At 43.9% G+C, this 23,910-nt stretch overlaps 1 protein-coding gene across 3 annotated transcripts; it reads left to right on the forward strand.

Annotated features, from left to right (window-relative positions):
• The first annotated feature begins 1,237 nt into the window (after positions 1-1,237).
• On the forward strand, positions 1,238-19,491 carry GPRC5A (G protein-coupled receptor class C group 5 member A). 3 transcript variants are annotated; one of them, XM_081309043.1, is made up of 5 exons: positions 1,238-2,168; positions 2,442-2,634; positions 14,682-15,610; positions 18,179-18,237; positions 18,507-19,491. In XM_081309043.1, the coding sequence occupies exons 3-5, from the start codon at positions 14,689-14,691 to the stop codon at positions 18,597-18,599; spliced, it is 1,074 nt and encodes a 357-aa protein (XP_081165169.1). In that variant the 5' UTR covers positions 1,238-2,168; positions 2,442-2,634; positions 14,682-14,688; the 3' UTR covers positions 18,600-19,491. The 3 variants fall into 3 exon arrangements, with proteins under 3 accessions (XP_081165169.1, XP_081165168.1, XP_081165167.1); XM_081309041.1 differs by lacking the exons at positions 1,238-2,168; positions 2,442-2,634 and adding exons at positions 3,508-3,860; positions 4,090-4,224 and having other exon boundaries at positions 18,507-19,490; XM_081309042.1 differs by lacking the exons at positions 1,238-2,168; positions 2,442-2,634 and adding an exon at positions 3,506-3,860.
• Positions 19,492-23,910: the final 4,419 nt, after the last annotated feature.

A 23,910-nucleotide genomic window follows, 5' to 3' on the forward strand; every position in this document is an offset into this window, starting at 1 on the left:
GAGTAAAAACCTGAGGAGACAATTCCTCTGTGTCCTTCTTCTGCTGACTCAGGTGCTTCTTAAATGAGAGTTCATTGAGGTCAGGGAGGGAGATAGGTGGTACCTTCCACCTATCTCCTAGTGAAGAAGTAAAGGGAGAAAAAGGAGAGCCCAAGGCCTGAGTTCTGCGTCCCCCATCGTAGGGTAGCATTACTAAAGAGGTCAGGTGAAGATATTGGCAGAGCTGTCTGAGTTTCTGAGCTTGAGAGGGGCCGTGGTGGCCATGTTTAGTGGGTCATTGGTAAGGGAAGTGTCAGCAAGGACTGGGATCTGGTGCCCCCCGATTGGGGCAGAGCCAGGACCATCCTCATAGAACCTGAGAATCCCTAGCTGGCCTTACAGCAGAGCGAAGGGCCACTCCAGTGTCAGAGCAGCCTCTCTGTTCAGGGGAACAAGGCACCTTTGTTGTGGGCTCTCTCATCTCCTCTCCTCGTTTGCAGTCAGGTGAGTGTCCCTTCTGCGTTGCTCAACCATGCTAACATCACCAGGTAACATTCAAAGGAGGACAGCTAGATTTGGATGAAGCATGGGTCTCCAGACTTTCTTCATAATATTTCTTCCATTGATTTCCAAGGGCCCTGAATTAGCTTTCTGTCACTATAACCAAATACCTGATGCAGGTATTTTATATATGTGCACACATGTATGTACAATTGTATAATTATAATTATTATTTTTTATTTTGGGTACTAGGATTGAACCTAAGGGGGCTTTACCACGGAGCTATATCCCCAGCTTTTATTTATCTTTATATTGAGACAGGTTTCATCAGGTTTCCCTTCCAGGTCTCTAACTTGTGATCCTCCTGATTTAGCCTTTCGAGTAGCTGGGATTACAGGTGTGCATCACCACTACTGGCTACAGTCTAACATTATAAAGAAAAGAAGTTTATTTAGCTCCCATTTCTGGAGGTTTAAAGTCCAAACAGCATACTGCAGACTCTGATGAGGGCCTCATGCCCTGGGCTGAATCCCCTCATGGCTAATTGTAATAGTGTGAGCACCTGTGCAGGAGCAAGCTGTCCCATCTGGAGTCAGGAAGCAGAGAAAGGGAGGGGCCAGGCTCACTTCTTTTGTAATATCCCTTAATCCTTTCCAAGGGCAGGGTCCCCAGTGACTTCCCACTAGGCCATTCCTCTTTTTTTTTTTTTTTTTTTTTTTTTTGTGGTACTTGGGATTGAACCCAGGGGTATTCTGCCACACAGCCCAGCAGCCCTAACTATTAAAGGTTCCAACATCTCCTAACATGTCACACTGGAGATGAAGTTTCCAACTCAAGGACCCTTGGGGGACACACACTCAAACCATTTGCAAACCATAGAAGACCCTCAACTTTTAGCAGACAACAGACTCAGGAAATGAACTATCCCATCTACTGATTCCTTCCCTTTCCCCCTTAGAAGCATCTCAGTATCACTCAGTTATGCCACTCTCCCTTTATCTTTCTTACCTCCCAGACATCAGGATCTATAAACTCAGATACGGGGCTAGGACCAGGAGAGGCAGGCAAGGAATTCAGGCTTCAGAACTGGAGTCACTCCACACAGGGGTGTGAAGCACCTCTCCTAAACTCTATGTTCTGGATGCTCACTGGCCTAACTCTCATCCAGGCTTTGAGCTGGGCTGATGCATCTGTAAAGAGAAACGAAGAAAAAAATGAAGTTCAAAGGAGGGTAGGAGAGAGAGTGCTAAAAGAACCAGGTCACAGTCAACAGCAAAGTGAAGGATGGTGACAGCTGATGGTACTTAAGAACAAGCATCCCCACACCATCTTTCTCTTGCAACCCCTAGACCAGCCAGCTAGACATCACACAGAGAATAAAGAACAGAATAAATAAAACACACTCACCACACTCTCATTAGGTTTCCCAAGATTCTTGTCCTGAGAAGGGGGTGTATGGAGGGAGAACAAATCATGTCCCCTCTGCTTTTGCTTCCTTCTTAGATTTGATGTCTTTTGCTTGATGTCCTGAACCTCACTGTGGATATGGTGATTCAGATCCTAAAATGCCGGAGCTGGAAGAGATCCCAGAGACAACCATCTCTGTGCTGATCCGAGTTGTAGCCACTAGTTAGCCTCATATGGCTTTTAAGCCCTTAACATGTGCTGGTCCAAAGTGACAATGTGCGGTGAGTATAAAATACTCACTGGGTTCTTGAGGATGTAGTTTGACAAAAAAATGTAAAATAGCTCAATAATATTTAAAAAGTTGATTACATGTTGAAACAATCCTATTTGTGGTCTATTGGGTTAAATAAAATGTATAATTAGAATAAATTCCCTTTAAAAAACTTTTTAATATGGCTGCTAAAAAATAACATTATATGTGTGGCTTGGATTTGTGGCTTGAATTATAGTTCTATTGTACAATGGTGATCTAGTTCAACTTCCTTCTCTAACAGATGAGAAAGCTGAAATCTTGAGAGAAGCCCTGACTTCATGGATGGTACACACTAAAATGCACTGCCCTTTCTAGTCCCACCAACATCTCAGTGACCCCTCTGCCACTTACATCCCTGGAAGCCCTAGCAGTGGAGCTGGTGAGCTTGGAGATTCCTGGCCTGCACCCTCAAGGGAAGTGTTCCAAGACCCAAGGTATTGGTTGTGGTTCTTGGGAGTGAAATAAAATCTAACAAAGGTGGAATCATGGTCTCCAAAGACTCACATTTTTTGTTTTGTTTTGGTGCTGGAGATTGAACCCAGGATCTTGTGTACCCACTAAGCTCATAGTCACATTTTGAAAGGACTTTAGATTTAGGAAATTTAGGGAGGGGGACAGAAGGGAGAAGAAATCTGGGTGGCCCTAGGCTTCCCCCCATTAATTCATATGCAGATTAATACAGGTTAGTTTACTAGATCTGCTGACTACCACCTTAAAAGCACAGTCTCAGGCCTCCTTTCCCCAAAGCAGTGGTGTAGAACCTTGCCCAGCCCTGACACAGAGGGGCAGCTACTCCAGGATTGTTTGACAAGTCAACAAAGGCAAGTAGGATTGGCTTGATAGTAAAAGAGGAGTGGGTAGGAGAGGGAGGGGGAACCAAGCAACAAAGACAAATTCCTTTATTCCATAATTTTATCAGGTGTCTCCATTCCCATCAGCCTGCATTGTCAAGCTTTAGGGGAGGTAACAAGGAAAGTTTTAAAGAGATAATGATCTCTCAGCCCCAGGCACTAACCCATGTTATCTGACCACAGTTTCTTTTCTTGTTTTTTTTTTGTTTGGTACTGGGGATTGAACCCAGAGGTGATCAACCACTGAGCCACTTTCCCGACACCTCTCACCCCCTTTAAAATTTTAATATTTTGAGACAGGGTCTCAAAATTAAGTTGCCGGGGTTGCCCCTTTGTGATCCTCTGGCTTTAGTCTCCGGAGACGCTGGGTTTACGTGTGCGGCACAGCGTCCAGCATCTGGTCACAAGTTGCGACAAGTGTCCTTGTTGAACTGGACCGGGTGAAGAAGTCTTCCTTGACCTTTATCTCGCTTTGGCTGGAGTCCCTGGAGGGTGGTCATCTCTTTTTCCTTCAGCCTGGCTTTCCACCCGCGCTGGCGGAGTGAGAGGGTGGAGAGAAAAGCTAAGCTAAGGGAAAGTGCAGAAAGACGGGCTGGTTCCATTGAAATTAACAAGGGAGCTGCTAGGATCTAGCCTGCAGGTCCTTGCCCTTGTGGGGCTGGAGTGCCAGCGGGGAAGGCGGGTGTGGTTTCCTCCAGGAGGTGACAACCTGTAGGGCCTGTAAGGAGCAGTCCTCCGTGGCCGCTCTATCATCTGAGAGTAGCCTGAGCGCAAGTCTTGGAGGAGTCTGATGCGCTGCGCTGGGCAAGGTGGGTCCCGCCGAGTCCTCCCCCCCCACCCCCCCCCAACCATTTCAGGAGTGACTGTGCTTCTGACGTCAGGAATCCTTTGGTTCATTCCCTGGCACGGTGACTTTATTTTCGTAACAGCACCAAGTGCCGTGGAACTGGAATAGGCGTGTCCTCTCCCCCTGACCCTCCCCGCCCCTGCCCTCTGCTCACCCCCTTGCTCACCGCTCCCTCCCTCCCGCGACGGCAGCCTTTATAACTGCTCAGCTAGCCCAGGGCGGGATCACTGCCCAAAGACTGACTAGTCCAGCACCGAGGGGCCCGCTTGCTTCTCTCTTACGCGCGAGGAGGGCGCCAAGTTCACCGCCAAAACCCAGACCCTAGGGTAAGGAGGAGCTCAGAGAGCGGGGGACCTCCAGATTTAAATCATTACCGGAGAGTAGGCGTTGGGAGGGGTGGCCTAGAGGAGGCCAGGAACCCTGGTGATGGACTACAGCTGACTATGAGGAAATAACTAATCCGAAAGAAAGGGGGATTCCTCTAGTTTAACTCAACTCAGAATTTGTTTTCTGGGTTTCCCATGCTAAGATAGAGGCGGAGAGCAAAAAGATCACCAGGGTAATAGTTTCTGCTTAGACACATTCTACAAACTCCGAATAGGCTGAATTCTTGTCAGGAAAGAGGTGAGCCACCCTGGGATCAATTTGGGGCAAGAGAAGAAAGAGAAAAATGTTAAAGATAGGGAAGGGACTAGGGTGGAGAGGGTCTAGGAAAATTGGGGGAGGGTGCAGGAAGGAGGAGTTGATGACAGTTACTACTTGATTGAGATACTGAAAAGTTTCCATTAATTTTATTCTTCCACTACAACGTACTCTTCTATTTTTGGGAAATAGATCTAGAAGCCACCCCTTTTCTCTATATTGGATTCCACAGCTGTCACCATCTCCCTCTTCCTGCCATGCCTACCCCCCAACCCCGCCCCACCTCCTTCCTAGTCCCTCTCCATCCCTAGTCCCTGGAGTGGCTCCGGAATACCCAGCAGATGGAAATCGAAAAGGCAGTAACCACCCACCTTTCAACAACTAAGTAGCCCCTGGGAATGGCTTAAATGTGGTTCAGGATATTTCTTAAAATATCCATGGGAAGAAGGGTAACAAATAGCCAAAGTCTGCTCAGGATCAAGGAGGTTGAAGGACTTTCTTTCGATTCCTTCCTTTCCAGGCTGATTTCTCTGAAGAGGCTTTTGTAAATGATGCACCTGTTGAAGGGTTCATCGCAATCAGCCACTGCAGTGGGCTTATTCCTGAGGAGGAATTCTTTTAGCCACTTCAGATGGGATGGCCTGGGGACCATGGGAGGGACAACGAGAATGAGGTCAGCTTTGGATGCTGGCTACTACTAGGAGATGTAAGAATGAAGGGGAGAGAGGGTGGAAACAGGTGCTGAGAATTTGCTCCCTCAAAAGTATGGAGAGGGCAGGGCTCCAAAGGACGGATGGAATGAGCAGAACTGTGTGGTTTCCCAAAAGCTCTCAATGTGGAGTCAGGGAACTTGATTTCTTCTTTCTGCTCAGCAGGATCATGTAACTGTCATCAGACAACCTCCTGGGGTTGGAGGGGGAGGTCTCAGGGAGGCCCCAAGTGCCTTTCTTGCATTAAGATTCTAGCCCCTCTATCTGCACATGTCTTGTTTGGAATCTACTTTTTAATATTCTGTTCCTTAGTGGTAATTGAAGATAAGATTTTGAAGAAGAATTTTGACTGCAATTCTTATTCTTCTCATTCTGGGTCTACTGCTATGTAAAAATTCACAAGATTGAGCTGAGGAAATGATGTGAAGGTATAATACACAGTAAACAGGACAACAGTTTTTCTTGAGGGAGTCTTTGACTTTCAGAGTATTTCAGTGCATTTGTTTCTACTTTTAGTCCTATTTCTATGGCATTGTGGCCAGAATATGTAATCTATACTTTTCTTATTTTAGAATTTCAGATTTTTCTTTTTTTTTTAAAAAAATATTTTTTAGTTACAGTTGGACACAATACCTTTATTTTATTTATTTTTATGTGGTGCTGAGGATTGAACCCAGCACCTTGCTCTCTACTACTGAGCCACAACCCCAGCCCTCAGATTTTTCTTTGTGTTCTAAAATATGCTTTTTTGTGTGTGTTTCGGGAGTGTAATCATCCCTCCAAATGACCACTTAAGTAGAAGTGATCGTGTAGAGCAGGAGTGGCAAAATATAGTCCACAAATATAGCCCACAACTTCTTTTTGTGAATAAAATTTTATAGGAAAACCTCAATGCTCATACATTTATTACTGTTTTAATGCTACAAATATATGGCTTACAAAGCCTGAACTACTTACTGGCCCTTTACAGAAAATGCTTGCTCATTACTGATACAGAGGATCTGAATTATATGATTAATAATGGAGATCTAACACACTTAGAATTGTAGCTACTTGGGAGGCTGAAGCAGGAAGATCGCAAGTTTGAGGCTAGTTGGAGCAACTTAGTGAGACCCTGAAACATAATAAAAAATAAAAAGGAGGGGTTATTGCACAGTGGTAGAAGTGCCCCCAGTTTCAGTCCCCAGTATGGAAAAAAAAAAAAAAAGAAAAGATCAATTTTGTGTATTTAATCCACCAAAGACTGACAAAGAAGTATTCTATAATTAAGTATTTCTTCTGGTTTCTCCTTCTATATCAGTAATCCTTGTTTTAAGTATTTTGGTGCTGTATTTGGTACATGAAAGTTTATGACAGTTTTATCTTCAATGTAGAGCATCACTAATTATTTTGAAGCAAGCTTTGGGGTACATATAATGCCTTTTTTCCCTTACCTCAACTTTGTGTGATATTAAAATCTCAACTCTTGCTTAATTTTTTTACCGTAAGTCAGCTATTTAACTATGTTTGACTCATAATACCTCTTAAATAAGCATTATCTATTAGTAATTCTTTTTCATTTCTTTTCCTTTTTTTTTTTTAACTTTCAACCTTTCTCGATTCCTTTGCTTTGGGTGATGTTCTTGTAGAAATAATAGTTTAATTTAGTCTTTTCAAAATAAGTCACCATTTCATTATTGTAATAATACTTGCTTTCTGTGGTCATCTAATTTTAGGCCATGTAGTCTGTTTTTCCCCATCGTCTCCCCCATTAGACAGTATATATTGTGTTTTTAGATCTACCAGGCAACAAGTAGATGGTAGTGCCATTCAGAAGGTTTAGAAGTCAGGCTGGTAGGAAGATATGAAAAGCTTAACTTTGGACTCTTGAATCCAACATAAATATTTTGTCCTTATATATTGAAGTAAACTATTTGAAGGAAGAAATCTTTAAGAATTTTGAGATGTAAAATCAGTAGAGAACTTTATTTCATTCTCTATCTGTTTTCTGGATATTTGATTTCTCAGAATTCTGGGCCAAAGAGATTTGGAAGCTTCACTCAGTATCTTGACTGAAAAAAAAAATATTTCCGATATTTATTTTATATTCACATTAATCTAAAATTTACATGTGCTGTTTAGAGTAGGAGGAAAAGTGCAGAAATGAGTACGAACATTATTGTTACACTAGTTTTGAAATATAGTGCTGTGATGATTTTTTTCTCCCAGTAACCACCTAGAAACTCAAGTCATGATGTTAGTAAGATGCTATTCATGAGACTTTGCTATGATGCCTCACTTTTATGTCATCAGAATTGGGCTGGCTACCCGTAACAGGGGAGCCTAGAGATTTTCCTATGAATACTTTCCTTTTCCTGTAATCCTGCTAAGGGCAGAGAGATTTCTTTTTTTTTTTTTAATTTTTTAAAAAATATTTATTTATTTATTTATTTAGTTTTCAGCGGACACAACATCTTTGTTTGTATGTGGTGCTGAGGATCGAACCCGGGCCGCACGCATGCCAGGCGAGCGCGCTACCACTTGAGCCACATCCCCCAGAGAGATTTCTTGAGGGACTCCTCCCTTAGCATAACTCAACCTGGATAAAAATATGAGGATTTGCATCAGCACGTATTCATCTTCAAAAATTTTTACTCCCTATTACTCACACTTGCTAATAAATAACTTGCTTTGGGTAAATATTCAGCTGTCAGTCTTAGTCCAAAATATTTTCTCAACAACTGCCATGCAGAGTACATGGTGAGATTGATACCAACAAACAGAAGATCTGTTTGATTTCCTTATGAAGCTTGTTATCTGATAGGCTGGTCAGCACTGGTGATAATGTTAATATATACCATATATATGGAAAAACTTCAGGGCCTAAAAACACTTAGTTATAAAAACTATGACAAGACCTACAAATTTAGAATGAGATAGGATTAATATTGACAATTTTAAAACCTCATTATAGAGGTTAGATTTTGGGCCAAATTTTGAAGAAATTTGGTAAATGGACTGTGAACAAGAGGGAAAGGGTCTTTCTTGTTAAGAGAATAATTCATGGTCAGAAGCAAGAGCATAACCTTGTAGGAGAAGGCTGTAGGTGATCCCAGGGAGAAAACAATCTTAGAAGATTTGCATTGTTTTAAGAACCACAGTTTTTTTTTTTTTTTTTTTAACCAGGATTTAACCCAGGGGTGCTTAACCACTGAGCCACATCCCCAGCCCTTTTAAAATATTTTATTTAGAAACAGTGTCTCGCTGAGTTGCTTAGGGCCTTGCTACGTTGCTGAGGCTGGGTTTGAACTCTCAATGCGCCTGTGTATCAGCCTCCTGAGCCACTGGGATTACAGATGTGTGCCACCGCACCCAGCAAGAGCCACATAATCTTGTACAAATTATTTAATTTCTTTGTGCATCAGTTTCCTCAACTGTAAAATGGGGGTCAAATAGTAATTCAGTGAGGACTGAATGAAGCAATGAATGACTTTGAGTAAATTTATTTATTAATTTAAGATTTATTATTTATTAATCTAAGATCCAGCAAAGCTAAATTTAGCAGCTGCCTAAGCCAGAAGTCTAGGAGTTATCCTGGATTCCTCCATTCCTGAAGCCCTTTCTCTTCTACCTTCATGAACACATCTGCCATTCTCTGTTCATCTCTCATGTCTTTTCTTCCAGTCTCTTTTCTCAAACTGCCTGCCACTCCCACCTTGTCCCCAATTAGGTAGAAGGGGTCCCTATTTTTCATGTGTTGGTTCAGCATTCTCTGCATCCCATAACTCCTGAGTTGTGCACCAGTGCAACTGACTCTATTAGCTCTCCAGGGGCAGTGGCTATACTGTGTGATTTGTACACTTAGTGTGGTATCTGACACAAATTACACACTTAAATATTTGGTGATTAAGCAGGGTATAGTGGTATATGCATGTGATCCCAGCTACTGGGGAGGCTGAGGCAGGAGGATCACAAGTTTGAGGCTAGCTGGGCAACTTAGCCACAGCCTTAAAATAAAATTTAAAAAGGGCTGGGTATGTAGCTGAGCCAGAGGAAAATAAAACTGTCCAGGGTCATTAACAAGCAAGTCTGTATTGCAAGAGGTTTGTGTACCCAGAGGATGGTGCAGATAAGGGAGAGACACCAGGAAGGTACCAGAGGAGGAGCACAGGGTACTGATCACTTCGTGCTGCCTTAAGCCCTTTTGGAATGAATCAGGGAGTGGAAGAAAGGTTAAAAAAAAAAAAAAAACAACCAGTGGAAAAGGAGGAAAAAGAATAGGAGGAGGAAAAGGAGGAGGAGGAGGGAAGGAAAGGAGTCACCTATTAGGTAGAGTACCCCTGGGGTCCATCTCCAGTATCACAAAGAAAAGAAAAAGTTAATTGAGAGGAAGACTAAGTATAGAATCACTAGGTTTGGAAACTTCTCAGTAAGCCAGTGCTGAGAGAGAGGATGAGAGAGGAGAGAGGCTGAAGGAAAGAAGAAAAACTTTACAGACCATGACAGTGATTTAAAGTGAAGGATGGAGTTATGATCATGACTACTCTAAAGAATGTTCTTCTCATGTGACGGTGCACACATGACTGTATCTGTCAGAGTTAAATATAAATAGATTGTGGTAATATTAAATGAGATCGTATGTGTAAAAACATGTAAATGAGAGAATACACGTTAAAACCTTCATAGTGACAGGCTCATGTGGCAGTTGTTGTCATTATCTTTATTCATAATTATATTGCCACTATTGTTATGATTTTTTTTAAATACTGGAGATTGAATGCAGGGGCACTCTGACACTGAGCTATATCCCCAGCCCTTTTTATTTTGAGACAGGGTCCACTAAGTTGCCCAGCTGGCCTCAAACTTTCAATCCTCCTGCCTTAGCCCCAGAGTTTCGGGGAATAAAGGCGTGTACTCCTTTCCTTATTTTACAGAGCAGTGGCAGAGGCTCTGAGAGGTTATGTGACTTGGTCCACACACACTGAAGACCCATTTTTCCTAAGAGGAAGGAATGACAGAAGGCTTTGGGATTGAGCCTAATATGTGACTCCCTTCCTTCTTTCTTCCTCCTCTTCTTCTTTTTCCTTCTGTTCCTTCTTTTTTCCCTGATTGTTTTTTAACCTTTTTTTCATGCCCTGACTCATTCTGAAAGGGCTTAGGCAGCACGAAGTGATCAGTACCCTGTGCTCCTCCTCTGGTACCTTCCTGGTGTCTCTTCCTCATCTGCACCATCCTCTGGGTACACAAACCTCTTGCAATACTGACTTGCTTGTTAATGATCCTGGACAGTTTTATTTTCCTCTGACTAAATGCAAAGTATTTATAATGCTTTCAACCTGTTGAGCAATCCCTATAAGGCTGGGGAAGGGGTGGATGAGGATTAATGGAGGTAAATTACAATGGTAATGGCAAAAAAATTAGTCACTCGGGTTAATAATATTTACTGAGACATTTTTAAGAATACATTTGTGTGTCTGGAGGTGTGGTGGTTAATGGTAGAGCTTTGTGCCTAGCATGCATGAGGACCTGGTTTCCATCCCCAATACCAAGAAAAAAAATTTAACTGGATATTTGATATTTAAAAAATTGCTGATTTTTAAAAGTGTGGCTAAGGAGTTTTATTTTTTAGAAAGACATAGTAGAGTATTTATGAATAAAATTATATGATATATGGGATTTGCTTAAAAATAATTTAGTGAGGGCTGGGGATGTGGCTCAAGTGGTAGCGTGCCCGCCTGGCACGCGTGCCGCCTGGGTTCAATCCTTAGCACCACATACAAAGATGTTGTGTCCACCGAAAACTAAAAAATAAATATTAAAATTCTCTCTCTTTGTCTCTCTCTCTCTCCTCTCTCTCTCTCTCTCTCTCTCTCTCTCTCTCTCTCTCTCTCTCTTCTCTCAGTCTCTCTTTAAAAAAAATAATTTAGTGAGTGGGATGGGGCATTAGCTGAAGCAAAATTGGTCATATACTGATAATTGTTGAAACCAAGTTTGGACACAGGACCTCTATTATACAAAGTTCAATAATAAAAACCTTAAAAAGGGTTTTTGTTTTCTTTTTTGTACTGGTTTGGTCCTGGGGATTGAACCCAGAGGTGTTTACCACTGGGTTGTATCTTCCATCCTTTTTATTTTATCTTTTGAGGCAGGGTCTCACTAAATTGCTGAGGCTGGCCTGGAACTTGGAATCCTCCTGCCTCCCCCTCTCCAGTGGCTGGGATTACAGGCGTGTGCCAAAGTGATTTATTTATTTATTTTTCTTTCTTAATGTTTTCCAGGCATTTTAGGACTGTTTCTCTATCCTCCTTACTTGATTGAGGTGCAGATGAATTAGGAGAAATCAGTTTTCTCTTCTCTCCACACCCACTGCCCATTGCTTGTTGGGCTCTGGTCTGTGGAACCTGGAGGCTCCAAGACACACCTCCCTCCTCACAGCTGAATGAGGGGCCTGTAGGTCCAGGCTGGGGCTGGGATCTCTGTCTTACTGCTTCTTTTTTCAGCATGTTTTGTCTTCATCAGTCTCGGTCAAGGTTTAGAGTCCTGAGGTTCAAAGTCCTTAGTAATTGTCAGGTAATTATGATAACAACTACTTGTCCACAGACAGCAAATACCTTGAGGGGCGGGGAAGTGGCATGTGGCAGGGGAAGTCAGGAGGGTGAAGGAACAAAGAAAAGAGGGAAATACCTTTCCTGCTAGATTATCACCCCTAAGATTACTCTCAGAGGGTGTGGAGAGATGAAATGAGATGCCAGGGCCTGTGTTGCTTTCCTTGTCCTTGCTGGCCTCAAAGGGGTCTTCCTTTCATGCATTCATAGTAGACAAGGGAGATGCTCTCACTGCGCTTTTCCGTGGAAGGCCTCTGCAAGTCCTCTCCTCCTGGCCCTGGGCCCCTTTCCCATGAGTTCCCACTTCTCTCCTGGTCCATTTAGAGCTTCTCACCAACGAGTGAGCAATCCCCACACTAGAAAAAGAAAAGCTAAGGGAAAAGACTTCACAAATAACATACAACAAAATGATTCAGATAAAATTTATAGTTGATGTAGAAACCGTTGGGGTTGTAGCTATGTCTAGCAATGTTGAATTAGCTGACATTGACTGAAATTTGAGAGCCACCAACTTTGAGGAAATGTGGAAAGTCCCTTCTCTTTCCAGTTCCCTAATTTAGCTTCCTAGTGTTCCCTGAATCCCTGGGATTTAGATGTCATGGGGGTCACCTGGGTGTCAAATTCACAAGGAGGTTGGGGGGCAGAGAAAAAAAGGCTTTTTCCTGAGATATTAAGGGCAGATATATGGGAAGTAAGCTGAGGCATACCCAGTCAATTCCTGATTATCCCAAGTGAGTGAGCAGATTACCTGCTTGTGAATCATCTATCACTTGGGGCCTCTCAGCCTTCCTGGTCTAAGAGTGAAATCAGGGCCATAATGGGGTATCCAATGAAAGAAAGATGAGATGGGTAGGGGAGAGAAGCTCAGATTGCATTTTTTAAAATAATTTTTTAAAGCATTTATTTTTTAGTTGTAGGTGGACACACTTTATTTTATTTTTATGTGGTGCCCCACCCATGCTAGGTGAGCGCTCTACCTCTGAGCCACAACCCCAGCCCTCAGATTGTATTTTAATATCCTGTAGAACTCATCAGAGAGAGAGAGAGCACCTATAGTCGATAAGAGCATGGATCCTAGAGCCAGGGAACTTGGATTCAAATCTATCTCTGTGGCCAAGGATATAGCTGAAAGAATTCCCCATGCAAAGACACTTCGCCGGGAGAATTCCAATTTTATTGCAAAAAGCTGTGTGCTTATATAGAACTAAAGGGGAGATGGTAGGGCTTAGATAAACGGCAGGCCACCCCTTTATTGGCAAGTTCTTCCAGATATCAGCTCCCGCGCCCAGGAATTAGTTCTCACTGGGGCTAAGATTCCCCGCCAGCAAGGTTTGAAATTGGCGCCACTGCAGAAAAGAAGAAGGTAGGAAGAAGAAGTCCTTAGGCGCCATGTTGGGGTTTTTTCTCTGGGGTACGGCTGCCGTTTATACTTTTCCCAACAATAGCTCCGTGGTAGAGTATTTGTTTAGTATGCAAAAGGTCCCAGTTTGATCTCCAGCATTGGAAAAAATGTATCTAATATATATATATATAATATATAATATATATATCTAATATATATATATCTAATATCTATCTATCTATCTATATATATATATCTGATGTTCAGCAAGTAACTTGACCTCTTCCAGTTTCAGTTTCCTAATCTGTGTATGTGTGTGTGTGTGTGTGTGTGTGTGTATGTGTGTGTGTGTGCGTGTGTGTAACTGGGGATTGAACCCAGAGATATTTTACTGCTGAGTTACATTCCCAGCCCTTTATATTTTCTTTTGAAACAGGTTCTAAGTTGCTGAGGCTGGTCTTGAATTTGATTGTCCTGCCTCAGCCTCCCAAGTTGCTAGGAGTACAGGTGTGAACCACCATGCCTGGCACTCAGTTTCCTCATCTATAAAAGAGGGCTAATAATTTGCATCTCATAGGGTTGACATGAAATTAAACTAATATTTATGTAAGGTGATCAGAAGTCAAATTCTGACTCATAGTAGAAATGAGTGTTAGGTATTAGTAATAGTTTTGTTGTTGTTGAGTTACCCCCTGTTTTTGTTTCATCCAGGACTTCCATCCTTATAGGTAGCTAGTTTAGAGCTGGTTATGGTAAGGAAGTTTCCTTCCACATTCTTTGGGAATTAGTTAAACCATCCATGTATGTGTTAAGGCTGGGGAGAAACTCTTTCAATATGAGACAGCAGAGCCAAGGAAGAGGAATCAGGGACTCAGAAGTGAGTGTTAGGTCTCTGCAGAGAAATCTCCAGTTCTGGTAACTCCTCTGTTCCATGAGAGATTGGGTTGCTTACAAGTGATATCTGAAATAGGGCCAAAGATGGAAAAAGACTTGAGACTGTGTTCACTTTATGCTTAGATATTTCTGTGTTCATGAATTCCTAAGAAAACACTATCCCAAAATATTAAGAACTCTGGCAGGTCATATGTGATATGGTTTTTGACCATATCACACACACACAAAAAGAAATACCTCTTTGGCACCTTGGATCCTCAACCCTATGAGATGCAAATTATTGTCCCTATTTTAAAGATGAGGAAACTAGGCTCTGAAATACCTCTTTGGGGAAAAAAAGAAAGAAAGAAAGAAAAACAAACTGAAATAGTAAGAACTCTGGCAGGTCATATGTGATATGGTTTTTGACCATATCACACACAAAAGAAGAAATACCTCTTTGGCACAGTGGATCCTCTGGCTTCAAGGTAAAGGAAGAGTTGGTAGCTTTATCTAATGTAGCAAGTTCAAGGGCAAAATTGGCTGAACGTGTCTTTTTTCCTAATCCTTTTTCAGTCTTGTGTCTGAGTTTGTTCACACTCACCCCCAACCCTAACTTTGTTTTTATGTAGGACCAGAATGACCACAACCCCCCCCAATGGCTGCCGCTCACACCTGGACTCCAGGTACCAGAGACTTTGTGATATGTCTGAAGCATGGGGCATCGTCCTAGAAACAATAGCCGCAGCAGGGGCTGTGACCTCAGTGGCCTTCATGTTCGCTCTCCTGATCCTCATCTGTAGGGTGCAGGACTCCAACAGACGGAAAATGCTCCCGACCCAGTTTCTCTTCCTCCTGGGAGTGTTGGGGGTCTTTGGCCTCACCTTTGCCTTCATCATCAAGCTGGATGGGGGCACAGGGCCCACACGCTTCTTCCTCTTTGGTGTCCTCTTTTCTATTTGCTTCTCTTGCCTCCTGGCTCATGCTTTCAACTTGATGAAGCTAGTCCGTGGGAGGCAGCCCCTGTCCTGGATGGTGATTCTGGGCCTAGCCGTGGGCTTCAGCCTGGTACAGGACGTCATCGCCATTGAGTATGTCGTCCTCACCATGAACAGGACCAATGTCGACGTCTTTTCTGAGCTTTCTGTTGCTCGTCGAAACGAAGACTTTATCATGTTGCTTATCTACGTCCTTTTCCTGATGGCGCTGACCTTCCTCACGTCCTTCTTCACCTTCTGTGGATCCTTCAGTGGCTGGAAGAGACACGGGGCCCACATCTGCCTCACCATGTCCTTCTCCATTGTCATCTGGGTGGCATGGATCACTTTGCTCTTGATTCCTACCCCTGGCCCCGAATGGGATGACACCATCTTGGGCACAGCCTTGGTTGCCAATGGCTGGGTTTTCCTCTTGGCTTATGTCGCCCCTGAGTTTTACCTGCTTACAAAGCAACGGAACCCCATGGATTACCCGTTGGAAGATGCTTTTTGTCAACCTCAGCTCATGAAGCAGAGCTATGGTATGGAGAACAGAGCCTATTCTCAAGAGGAAATCACTCCAGGTGCGATTGAGAATCCTGGGGTGGGAGGGTCAGAGGATATTGTGACTATAAGGAATATGCAGGGTTTTTCCAGGTTATGTCCTAACAGAATGAATAGATTCCCCAAAACTCAGATCTTGCTTAAAATCATCCAACCACTTAGAGACAAGTAGAACCAGTAGCTAGTTTCTGGAGTCTTTATCTAGTACTTTCTATGCAATACCAGGTAGGTGTCTCTGAATCAAAATAAGATGGGGCAAAGAAAAGGAAAAGGAATGACTGGGAGAGTTTCTAGTGGTATGTGGGTGAGATTGTGCTTTTTATAAAAGATAAGTGGAAATTCCTTCCAGCCTTTGTGGATTAGAGTGCAGGATGCCAAGCCATGATTTCCTGCATTGACATGGGGTACAGGAGGGAGCAAGTCCTTTTATTATAAACTGACAGGAATCTCCATAAAGTTACCAAGGGTTTTTTGATTTTAGCACAAACATTTGATTGTATATCTCTGGGCCCCTGGGAGGGAAAAGATGACATATGACATAAAAAAAAAATGAGCCAATTGTGCTCCTTGGGAGGTGTGAGTAGCCAGGGGCTCTTCAGATATTCTCATAAGAGAGAGAGAGACCACACCGATAGCCAGAAGCTGCATTGCCAGTGAGGATCTATTCATTGGTCTCTAGGTTCACATTGATCTTGGAGTCTATCACAGGGTAGAAATGGTTTCTGAACAGGAATGAGGGAACTTCAAGCCTGTGTTCTCAGCACCACTTAAAAGAGGTGTTTTTTTGGTTTTTTTTTTTTTTTTTTTTTTTTGCTGGGAGCGGTGGCACAGGCCTATAATCCCAGTGGCTTGGGAGGCTGAAGCAGGAGGGTCACAAGTTCAAATCCAGCCTCAGCAACTCAGTGAGGCCCTGTCTCAAAATAAAAAGGGCTGGGATTGTGGCTCAGTGGTTAAGTGCCTCTGGGTTCAATCCCTAGTACAAAAAAAAAAAATGCCTTTTCTTTGGAAGCCTGAGGTGCTGAGCTTCCTGGGCCTCTTCACTGCAGCCTGGTCTCTCTTCTGGGCATGTGGGAGGACAGGAGCAGAATTTCTACCATCCCAACCCCTCCTTTGCATTCCCAGGGCTTCACTCTGTCACCTGCTCCTGGATTCCCTGTCATGGTTCTCTTTTTGCCGCAGTCTTGGCTGGGCACAAGATCACGAGCCACTCACAGCTTTGTAGATTCAAACAGCAATCTTTATTCCCGAACTCACACCGGCCTCTACACACGTTCTGGGGAAATCCCAGTTCTGCCTTCGCCCAATTCACCTACTTCACGAGGCTTTCTTTTCCAATACTTTCTGAATCTCACGAGAACTCAACGGGAACTCAAGGATCGGCTGCCTGAGGCAGCAGGATACTCCCTATTCCCGGCCCCCCCCCCCACAGGGTACACCTTAAACCTGGAACTTCCCTAAACCCAAGGACGGGATACTCCCTAAAACCTGATCAGCTCTAAACCCGGATCCGCCCTGGTCCTTGAGCAAGGTCACCTTACTAAAGCATACATGCAATGTCCCAGTGAATGTCCTCTAAGCAACATGGGGTACGCTGGCAAGGAAATTTCGATGCGTCATTCCTACTTGGCAATAGCCCTCAGCATCTTTTGGCTTCTCCTTTATGCTTTTTGTGTGTGGGACGCTGTCAGCATACTCTCCTCAAGTGCTTCTCCAGCCACCACACTTGGCTTCTCACACTCCTCATTGCACCCCCCCCCCATGCATCCTGTTATGTCAGATCTGTGAGGCCTCAAGCCCCTTTGAAGCCTTGCCCTCAGCCCACACAAACCAAGTCCCTGCATCTTCCTGTCACAGTGGCTGGGCTGCAGGTGCACCTGTCCTCTGCCTGATGAGGCCTTCTCCTGCTCTTCTGACCCTTTCGCAAGTCAAGCATTCCCCAGTCTCTTCAGTCATTGCTCCGCCCTTGCATCTGTAGAACTTTGAAATGCTCTTATCAGAGTCTGTCTCATTCAATAGTTATTTGTGTGTTCATCATGAGTTCCTTACTCTCCAGGGCCAGCTGCAGGGCAGGAATCATTCTGGTTAATGCTTATACTCTAAATTGTATCAAATCGGGCAGGTAAATTTGGTGGGAAATAATTGAATTGCTTTAATTGGCATTAATAGTGACCATGTATGTTTCCCAAGTTTAAAACTCTCTGCTTTTCCCAAAAAGACATAGAAAACAAGTGCTCACAAATCCTTCCCTTTCTTGCCTTGTCAGGCAGTTAAGGAAGTGAGTAAATCCCTAGTGAGATTCACTCTAGGGACACCTCTGGTCAGATCTATATCTGAAAAGACTTTTTAATGACTTTTCAAGGGTGCTTTTGCAGTGGAGGAGAACATTTTGGAAAGGGGATTCCTTAGGGACCATGTCATTCTTTCATCTAATCAGTGTGCTCACTGGGTGCCTGGTGCTGGTCTTTCCCTGCAAGAAACCTGAAGTTTACTGGAGAAACAAAAAGGCAAGCTGTCATACATACTGTGGCAAGTGGTGCAGTGGGACAGGTGGCCCTAATGCTTCAATTTCTCCTCTCCCTGTGTTTCAGGTTTTCAAGAGGCAGGGGATACCTGCTATGCCCCTTATTCCACCCACTTGCAGCTTCAGGTAAATAATCCTTCTTCTTTATTGGTAGTGTTTGCACCCAGGGACATTTGCCCTTTGGGAATGATGTTGTCTGATGGCTCCTGGGAAGCCATCTTGAAAGGATGACGTGTTTTTTTTTTTTTTTTCTTCCTACAATCTGCCTCATGGGGTCGGGTGGAATGCTGGGCACAGGCAGTACCTGGGAGGAGACTTGGTAGAAAGGAAAGATTAAATCCCTGCCCAGCTTGGAAGATCTTTGAAATGTAACAATATGATCACTTCTTTTTCAGAATCGGACTCCCCAAAAGGATTTCTCCATCCCCCGGGCCCAGGCTCCAACCAGCCCTTACAATGACTACGAAGGAAGGAAAGAGAGCAGTTAGTTCTGTTCCGAAGAATGGAGTGATCGTAGCCAGGCAGCAGACCCAGCCAGCAGTCCAAAGAGATGTGGGCTAAATCCTGTCTTCCAAGAGAACTGCATGAAACATTGTGGGGACAGCTGCCTGCCCTCAGCCTCAGCCACTGTGCTTGTGGGGCTTCTGAGACTCCAGTTCTTCTTAGCATTGTGGTCTTTTCCTTTGTCCCATACTTAGGGTACTTTATTGAAGTGGGAGTCCTGGGCAGCTCAGGGTGACTCTTACTATTTTCTTATGTGTGACTAAAAGTCTGGGCATCTGACCGCATGCTGGCTCATTCAACTCCTGAGGCGATTCATTAGGTAGGTTTGGTGGAAATCACTTGGCCAGAGCAGAACTGAAAATCTGAGCAAATCCAGCAAGGGTCTGTGTCTCAGCCTCATCTTGTCAAAATCTACACTGGAAGCCAACCTCCTGGTAGTCCCTTCCTTGCCTTCTTGCCTGACAGGAGAGGTCAAGGTCACCCAAATCTATGCTTCTAGATGACGTTCCTTATCATAGGGCCTCTACATCTCCCCAGCACCAATTCACAGGGCATCCTTCTTTCTTACACCATCCCCAAACTTGCTCTTGACCCCCAAACGTAATCTTCCGTGTGTACTTTGCCAGGAGTTCTCCGGACCTCACTAGCATGCACAGCCCAGTTTCTCCTGGCCAGGAAAATTTATGCACTGTTCTTCTTATAAATTCTTGTCTAATCTGTTTGCTTCTCAGCCTCTGTTAATAGATTTACACTGTATTTATCTCCTGAGTTCTGTAAGTGGGCATTGTCTACTCTTGGGGGTATTCTGTGGTAAGTTATTCACTTGTATATGCAATAAAGATGTGGCGGTGACTTTTTAAATATTTTTTTGGGTTCCGTGGTCCCGGGGATGGAACCCAGGGCCTCATATATGCTAGACAAGCACTCTATCATTGAGCACATCCCCAGCTCTGGTGTTGACTCTTCCTCCAGTAGCAGTGATATAGGTGGTGGATATTTGACACTGAGGGAGAGATAGCGGGCTCCCCTGTTAGGTTTCCTGTTGGAGCTAAGTTCAGGCTCAGTTCTAGTGGGTTTGTACTTGACCCTTTTCCCTGTGTCTTTCCTCCTCATTACATCTGAGTTGAGTGTGTTTTTCCCAAGTTTTAAGACTTCAGATGTGAGAAAGCCAGGAAGCATCACAGGTTCTGAGGTTTTGCTCCAGGAAGGCAGAGGTAGGACTGCTTTAGAATGGAAAGACAGACAGACCTCAAATCCAGTGTCACATTTCAGCTGAGGTTTATTGTAGGAGAGGAAAGACCTTGATCCCATATTTGACTGCATTGGTTCACAATATCTCTTGGCAAAGACATGGTACCTAAAAATTATTATTGATTCAAGAAGCAGCTCTGTGGGGCAGTGGAATAGGAAATCTCCCTTTGGTGAAGGAAATAGAAAGTCCCCATATATAGAAACTGAATGATATTTTAAAAATTCTGTATGTTACCTATAAAGGCCTGCCATTCTGCTTTGCATCCAAAGAAGAGAAAATCAGTGTGGGCCAGAGGTGAGAAGAGGGAGGAGGTGAGTGACATGCTGATTTAGGGGTATTTTATACCCTACAAGATTGAGTAGTAGACTTTGTGCTAATATTTAAGCCTCATTTGGTATTGAAAAGGAAAATGACCATTAATGATATGAATCCTTCTAGACTATTCTAGTTCTGCCCAAGAGGCCATGACCCGGTGAGGTTTGTTGTGAGCAAAAAAAAAAAAAAAAAAAAAAAAAACAATAGAGTTTCACAGCTACTTGTCTGTCCTAGTGTAGGGCTGAAGAAGTGCATATTCCCTGCTGTTAGGAAAGATGAAGTTCTCCTGCTCTCACACCACAACCATCACCCCTGAAGACTTTTGTGACCCCGAAAGGTGTGGGCACTTCTCACCAACAAGCAAATGGTGCTGTTGCTGCAGTGGACCTGCTGGGGGTGAACTCAATTCCATCCTGAATATCCTGGGGCAGCATCAGATCCCACAGGCCAAGGGCTCCATTCCCAAGGTGATATTTTTCCTCACCTCAGGTGCAGGTTGCAAGCAAGACCCAGCTTGTTTTACCTTTGCTTGTGGCCCATCTGATTTATACTGGGGTCCCACAACCCCCTCCTCAGGTTTTCTGGTTTACTATAAAAGATACTACAAAGATACAGTTAAAGAGATGCATAGGACAAGGTATGGGGGAAGGAACCTGCAGCTTCCCTGCCCTCTCTAGATGTGCCACACTCCAGAAACTTCCACGTATTTAGCTGCCTGGAAGCTTCCTGCACCCTGACCTTTTGGGTTTCTATGGAGGCTTCCCTGCACAGGCAGGATTGCTAGTAGACTGAGGTGGGAGGGACCTGGTAAGACCTATCTATTCAGGTTCTTCTTGACCTCTCTGTACAGCACTCTTTCTTCCAAGGTATGGGACAGGATGCCTCTGGAATAAGGATGGTTTTAGGGCCTAAAAACAGACAAGACAAGTCAGAAAATTTCTTAGGACCAGCTAAAGACAGGGGAAGATTAGGTTTCTATGACCCACTTTGATAAGCCTGGAATCATGGGGAAAACCCAAATAAATATATATCATAATATTACATCATTCCTCTTCTAACCAAACAAAGGCAGATGAGTGGAGGGTTAGCTGTACAATGCTCTAGGGAAGAGGAATTGTTGGCCCTTTGTGTCCCCATGGCTGTTTTCCTCTGGTCAACCTCCTCAAACATGAGAGGACCTGGGGATGGTTCCTGTCTCCAGCTCTGGAAATCTGTTTGTGCCCAATGAGGTAAAGTATCCCCTGAGCTGGAACCAGTAGGCCATTGCCTCACTAGATTCTTGTTCCGTTTGGCAGGAGTGTGCTCCCCCTTTGAGCAGCACTTACCCCCAGGACTGTTAACTCGTTTTTAGGTCTCATGTCTTCTCTATATAAATAAGCTCCTTTGTTCAAATAGGGACATCTCAGGGGCTGGGAGTTTGGCAATGGAGAACCACTATATTGGAGAAGATGATTCCAAAGCTCTCTACCTGGATAGAAATGAAATATAAAGATTTAGCCCAGCTTGGTCCTTGGGTGATATCCATTGACTGATGGCTGGGAATCAAAGTGTAATCTCCTTTGAACTAAATGGGTGATAATGCAATAAGGCTCAACAGCCTTTATCTCTTATCTTTCATTGTCAGATGATAAACAGATGGGAGACCTCTGCCCCTCTGAAAGCTAAGGCGATCCAAAGCTTCCACACCCCACAGTGCCACTGGATGGCGGTAAAACCTCAGGCTTCCACCCTCTGGGACTTGGTACCTCTCAAAAGCAGACATCTAAGGCTGCTTTCTTGTGAAGGGCACAAAGCAGAGCTGCAGAAATTCAGCTGCCTTGAGACCAAACATGTCCCATTTAAAAATATGAGCTGTTTGCCACCCTCCACCCATCTTTAAAGAATTTGTTCTCAATCTCGACTGGCAGAGTTTCTTTGCTCTTTGTTTTATTTTTGTGAAACTCTCCAAGGTATTTCCAGTCCATTTGCATGCAATCTGGCATCTTTACAAATAATGGTCTCATATGCTGCTGTTATTAATGTCGACCAGTATTTATGTGGTGAGAATATTGGCTTTGAGTCAGGAAAAGCGTGCCAAAACAAAGAGTACAGCCTGGCCCTGGAAACACAGCAGTAAGTCCCATTTTCTCCCATGCATTCTGAGTTTCCTTCCTCTGTTTCTCTACTTTTCATTACTGCTGAGAACTGAATCATGCCCTGCTGGTCTTTTCCTTCCGTGCCCACTTCCTTCTGTTGCTATCAGGGTTTGCAGATTTGCCAATGTCTCAGCTCGACGTAAAACCTGGGATTATTTCACAATTGGAGAGGACAGTTTCAGAAAAAAAGTGTTCTCAAGTGCTGGCCACCGAGCCGGGATCTGGGAGTCGGTCTCCGGCTCTTAGGTTTCTGCCTTTGGAAACCACATGGTCTGTCCTCAGAGTGGCTGCCCAGAGTTCCTTCCGTGTAGGGCAGATGCTGCTGCTTCAGATGGCAGCTAGATTGGTGTCTGACCCTGATTTCTGCCACCTCCAGGTTTGTACAGTTTTCTCCACCCTTTGAAGTGGAACATTCCAGTGCCTAAGATTGTTGAGTTTGAGGAGGTCAGAGAGATCCTTCCATTGGTGCCACTCAGCCCCCATTTTGGAGGCTGAATGGAATTAATTCAACCTGTATCAAATTTCCAGTTTTCTGCTCTTTCTATTGTCAGTCTTAGACATGTTTCCCCAGGAGTCTTTGAGCAAATAATCCAATGAACTGACCCCGGTCATCACAGATTTTAAGCATTCTCTCACTTTCCTTTGTTTCCCCAGGTGCTCTCCCTTGGTTTCTCCTCTGGCCATTGGCTCCCCCTCTCCTTATAAGCCATGGAAGAGGGACTGGGTAGGGACTGGGTGGGGACTGGGATTTTCTGGTTTACCACTCCTCCCTCCCTGGCAGTACTCAAGTCCTATGGATGTTCACTTCTTGGGAAAGTAGGTTGTCAAGGGAGGGCTTGAAAACCATTAGGCAAAGAGTTCATCTTCATTTTGCCCAGCCAAAGTGATGATCCTTCAGCTTCCCCGAGTTCCATATTGAATCAAAACCCACACCCAGTACCTCTTTTTTCCTTTATGTGAAGTTACAGGGGAACATACCCCTGTGACTCCTCACTCCCTGTGTAACTAGTGACAGCAGAGGGAGTCCTTGGGAAACCCTTGCATGTAACTGTAGGGCTTGCAATAACTTTGCCTAAGGTATTGCCCTGAGCCATGTATCTTCAGCACTAAAATCAGCAAGGATCTTTGAAGGGCAAGAAGATGGAACCACAGTGGAATTTGGTTATCACATGCATACCACCAAACTCCCTGGTCCCCATTGATTTGATTCTCACTTGGTTCTTCTTCCACATTATCAGTCTGTTGGCTTTGTTTCAACTCAATTAAAAAACCTCCAGGGCTGACTCCATGCCTTGAGCTCTGGGACACAATGGTGGGGCCTAGCACCATATCCTGTGGTTTTGTAAAGTCAACTATCTTTCTCTAAGAAAAAAATTCCAGATCAACTTTTTTTTTTTTTTACTCAAAAGGAATTGAAATCGAAAAAGCATATATTGATTTGACTATGATATCTTTATTAACAAGAGGGAAGAAGGCAGGGATAATAATCATTTAGAGTTAGATGGAGTCATAAGTCAAACATTCAAAGAGATCCTTTATTGGGTAGAGATTTCTAGTGGCATGCCATGGGGCTTTATATTTGGGTATGTTTGG

Source organism: Spermophilus citellus, assembly GCF_964194105.1.
Source record: "Spermophilus citellus genome assembly, chromosome: 10".
NCBI lineage: Eukaryota > Metazoa > Chordata > Mammalia > Rodentia > Sciuridae > Spermophilus > Spermophilus citellus.

Bases quoted from the DNA above. Each gene is read 5' to 3' on its own strand.
- GPRC5A (XM_081309043.1), top strand. From the start codon at position 14,689: ATGACCACAACCCCCCCCAATGGCTGCCGCTCACACCTGGACTCCAGG. The intron at 15,611-18,178 runs GTGCGATTGAGA...CCTGTGTTTCAG, and splicing joins TCAAGAGGAAATCACTCCAG to GTTTTCAAGAGGCAGGGGAT. The intron at 18,238-18,506 runs GTAAATAATCCT...CTTCTTTTTCAG, and splicing joins CCACCCACTTGCAGCTTCAG to AATCGGACTCCCCAAAAGGA.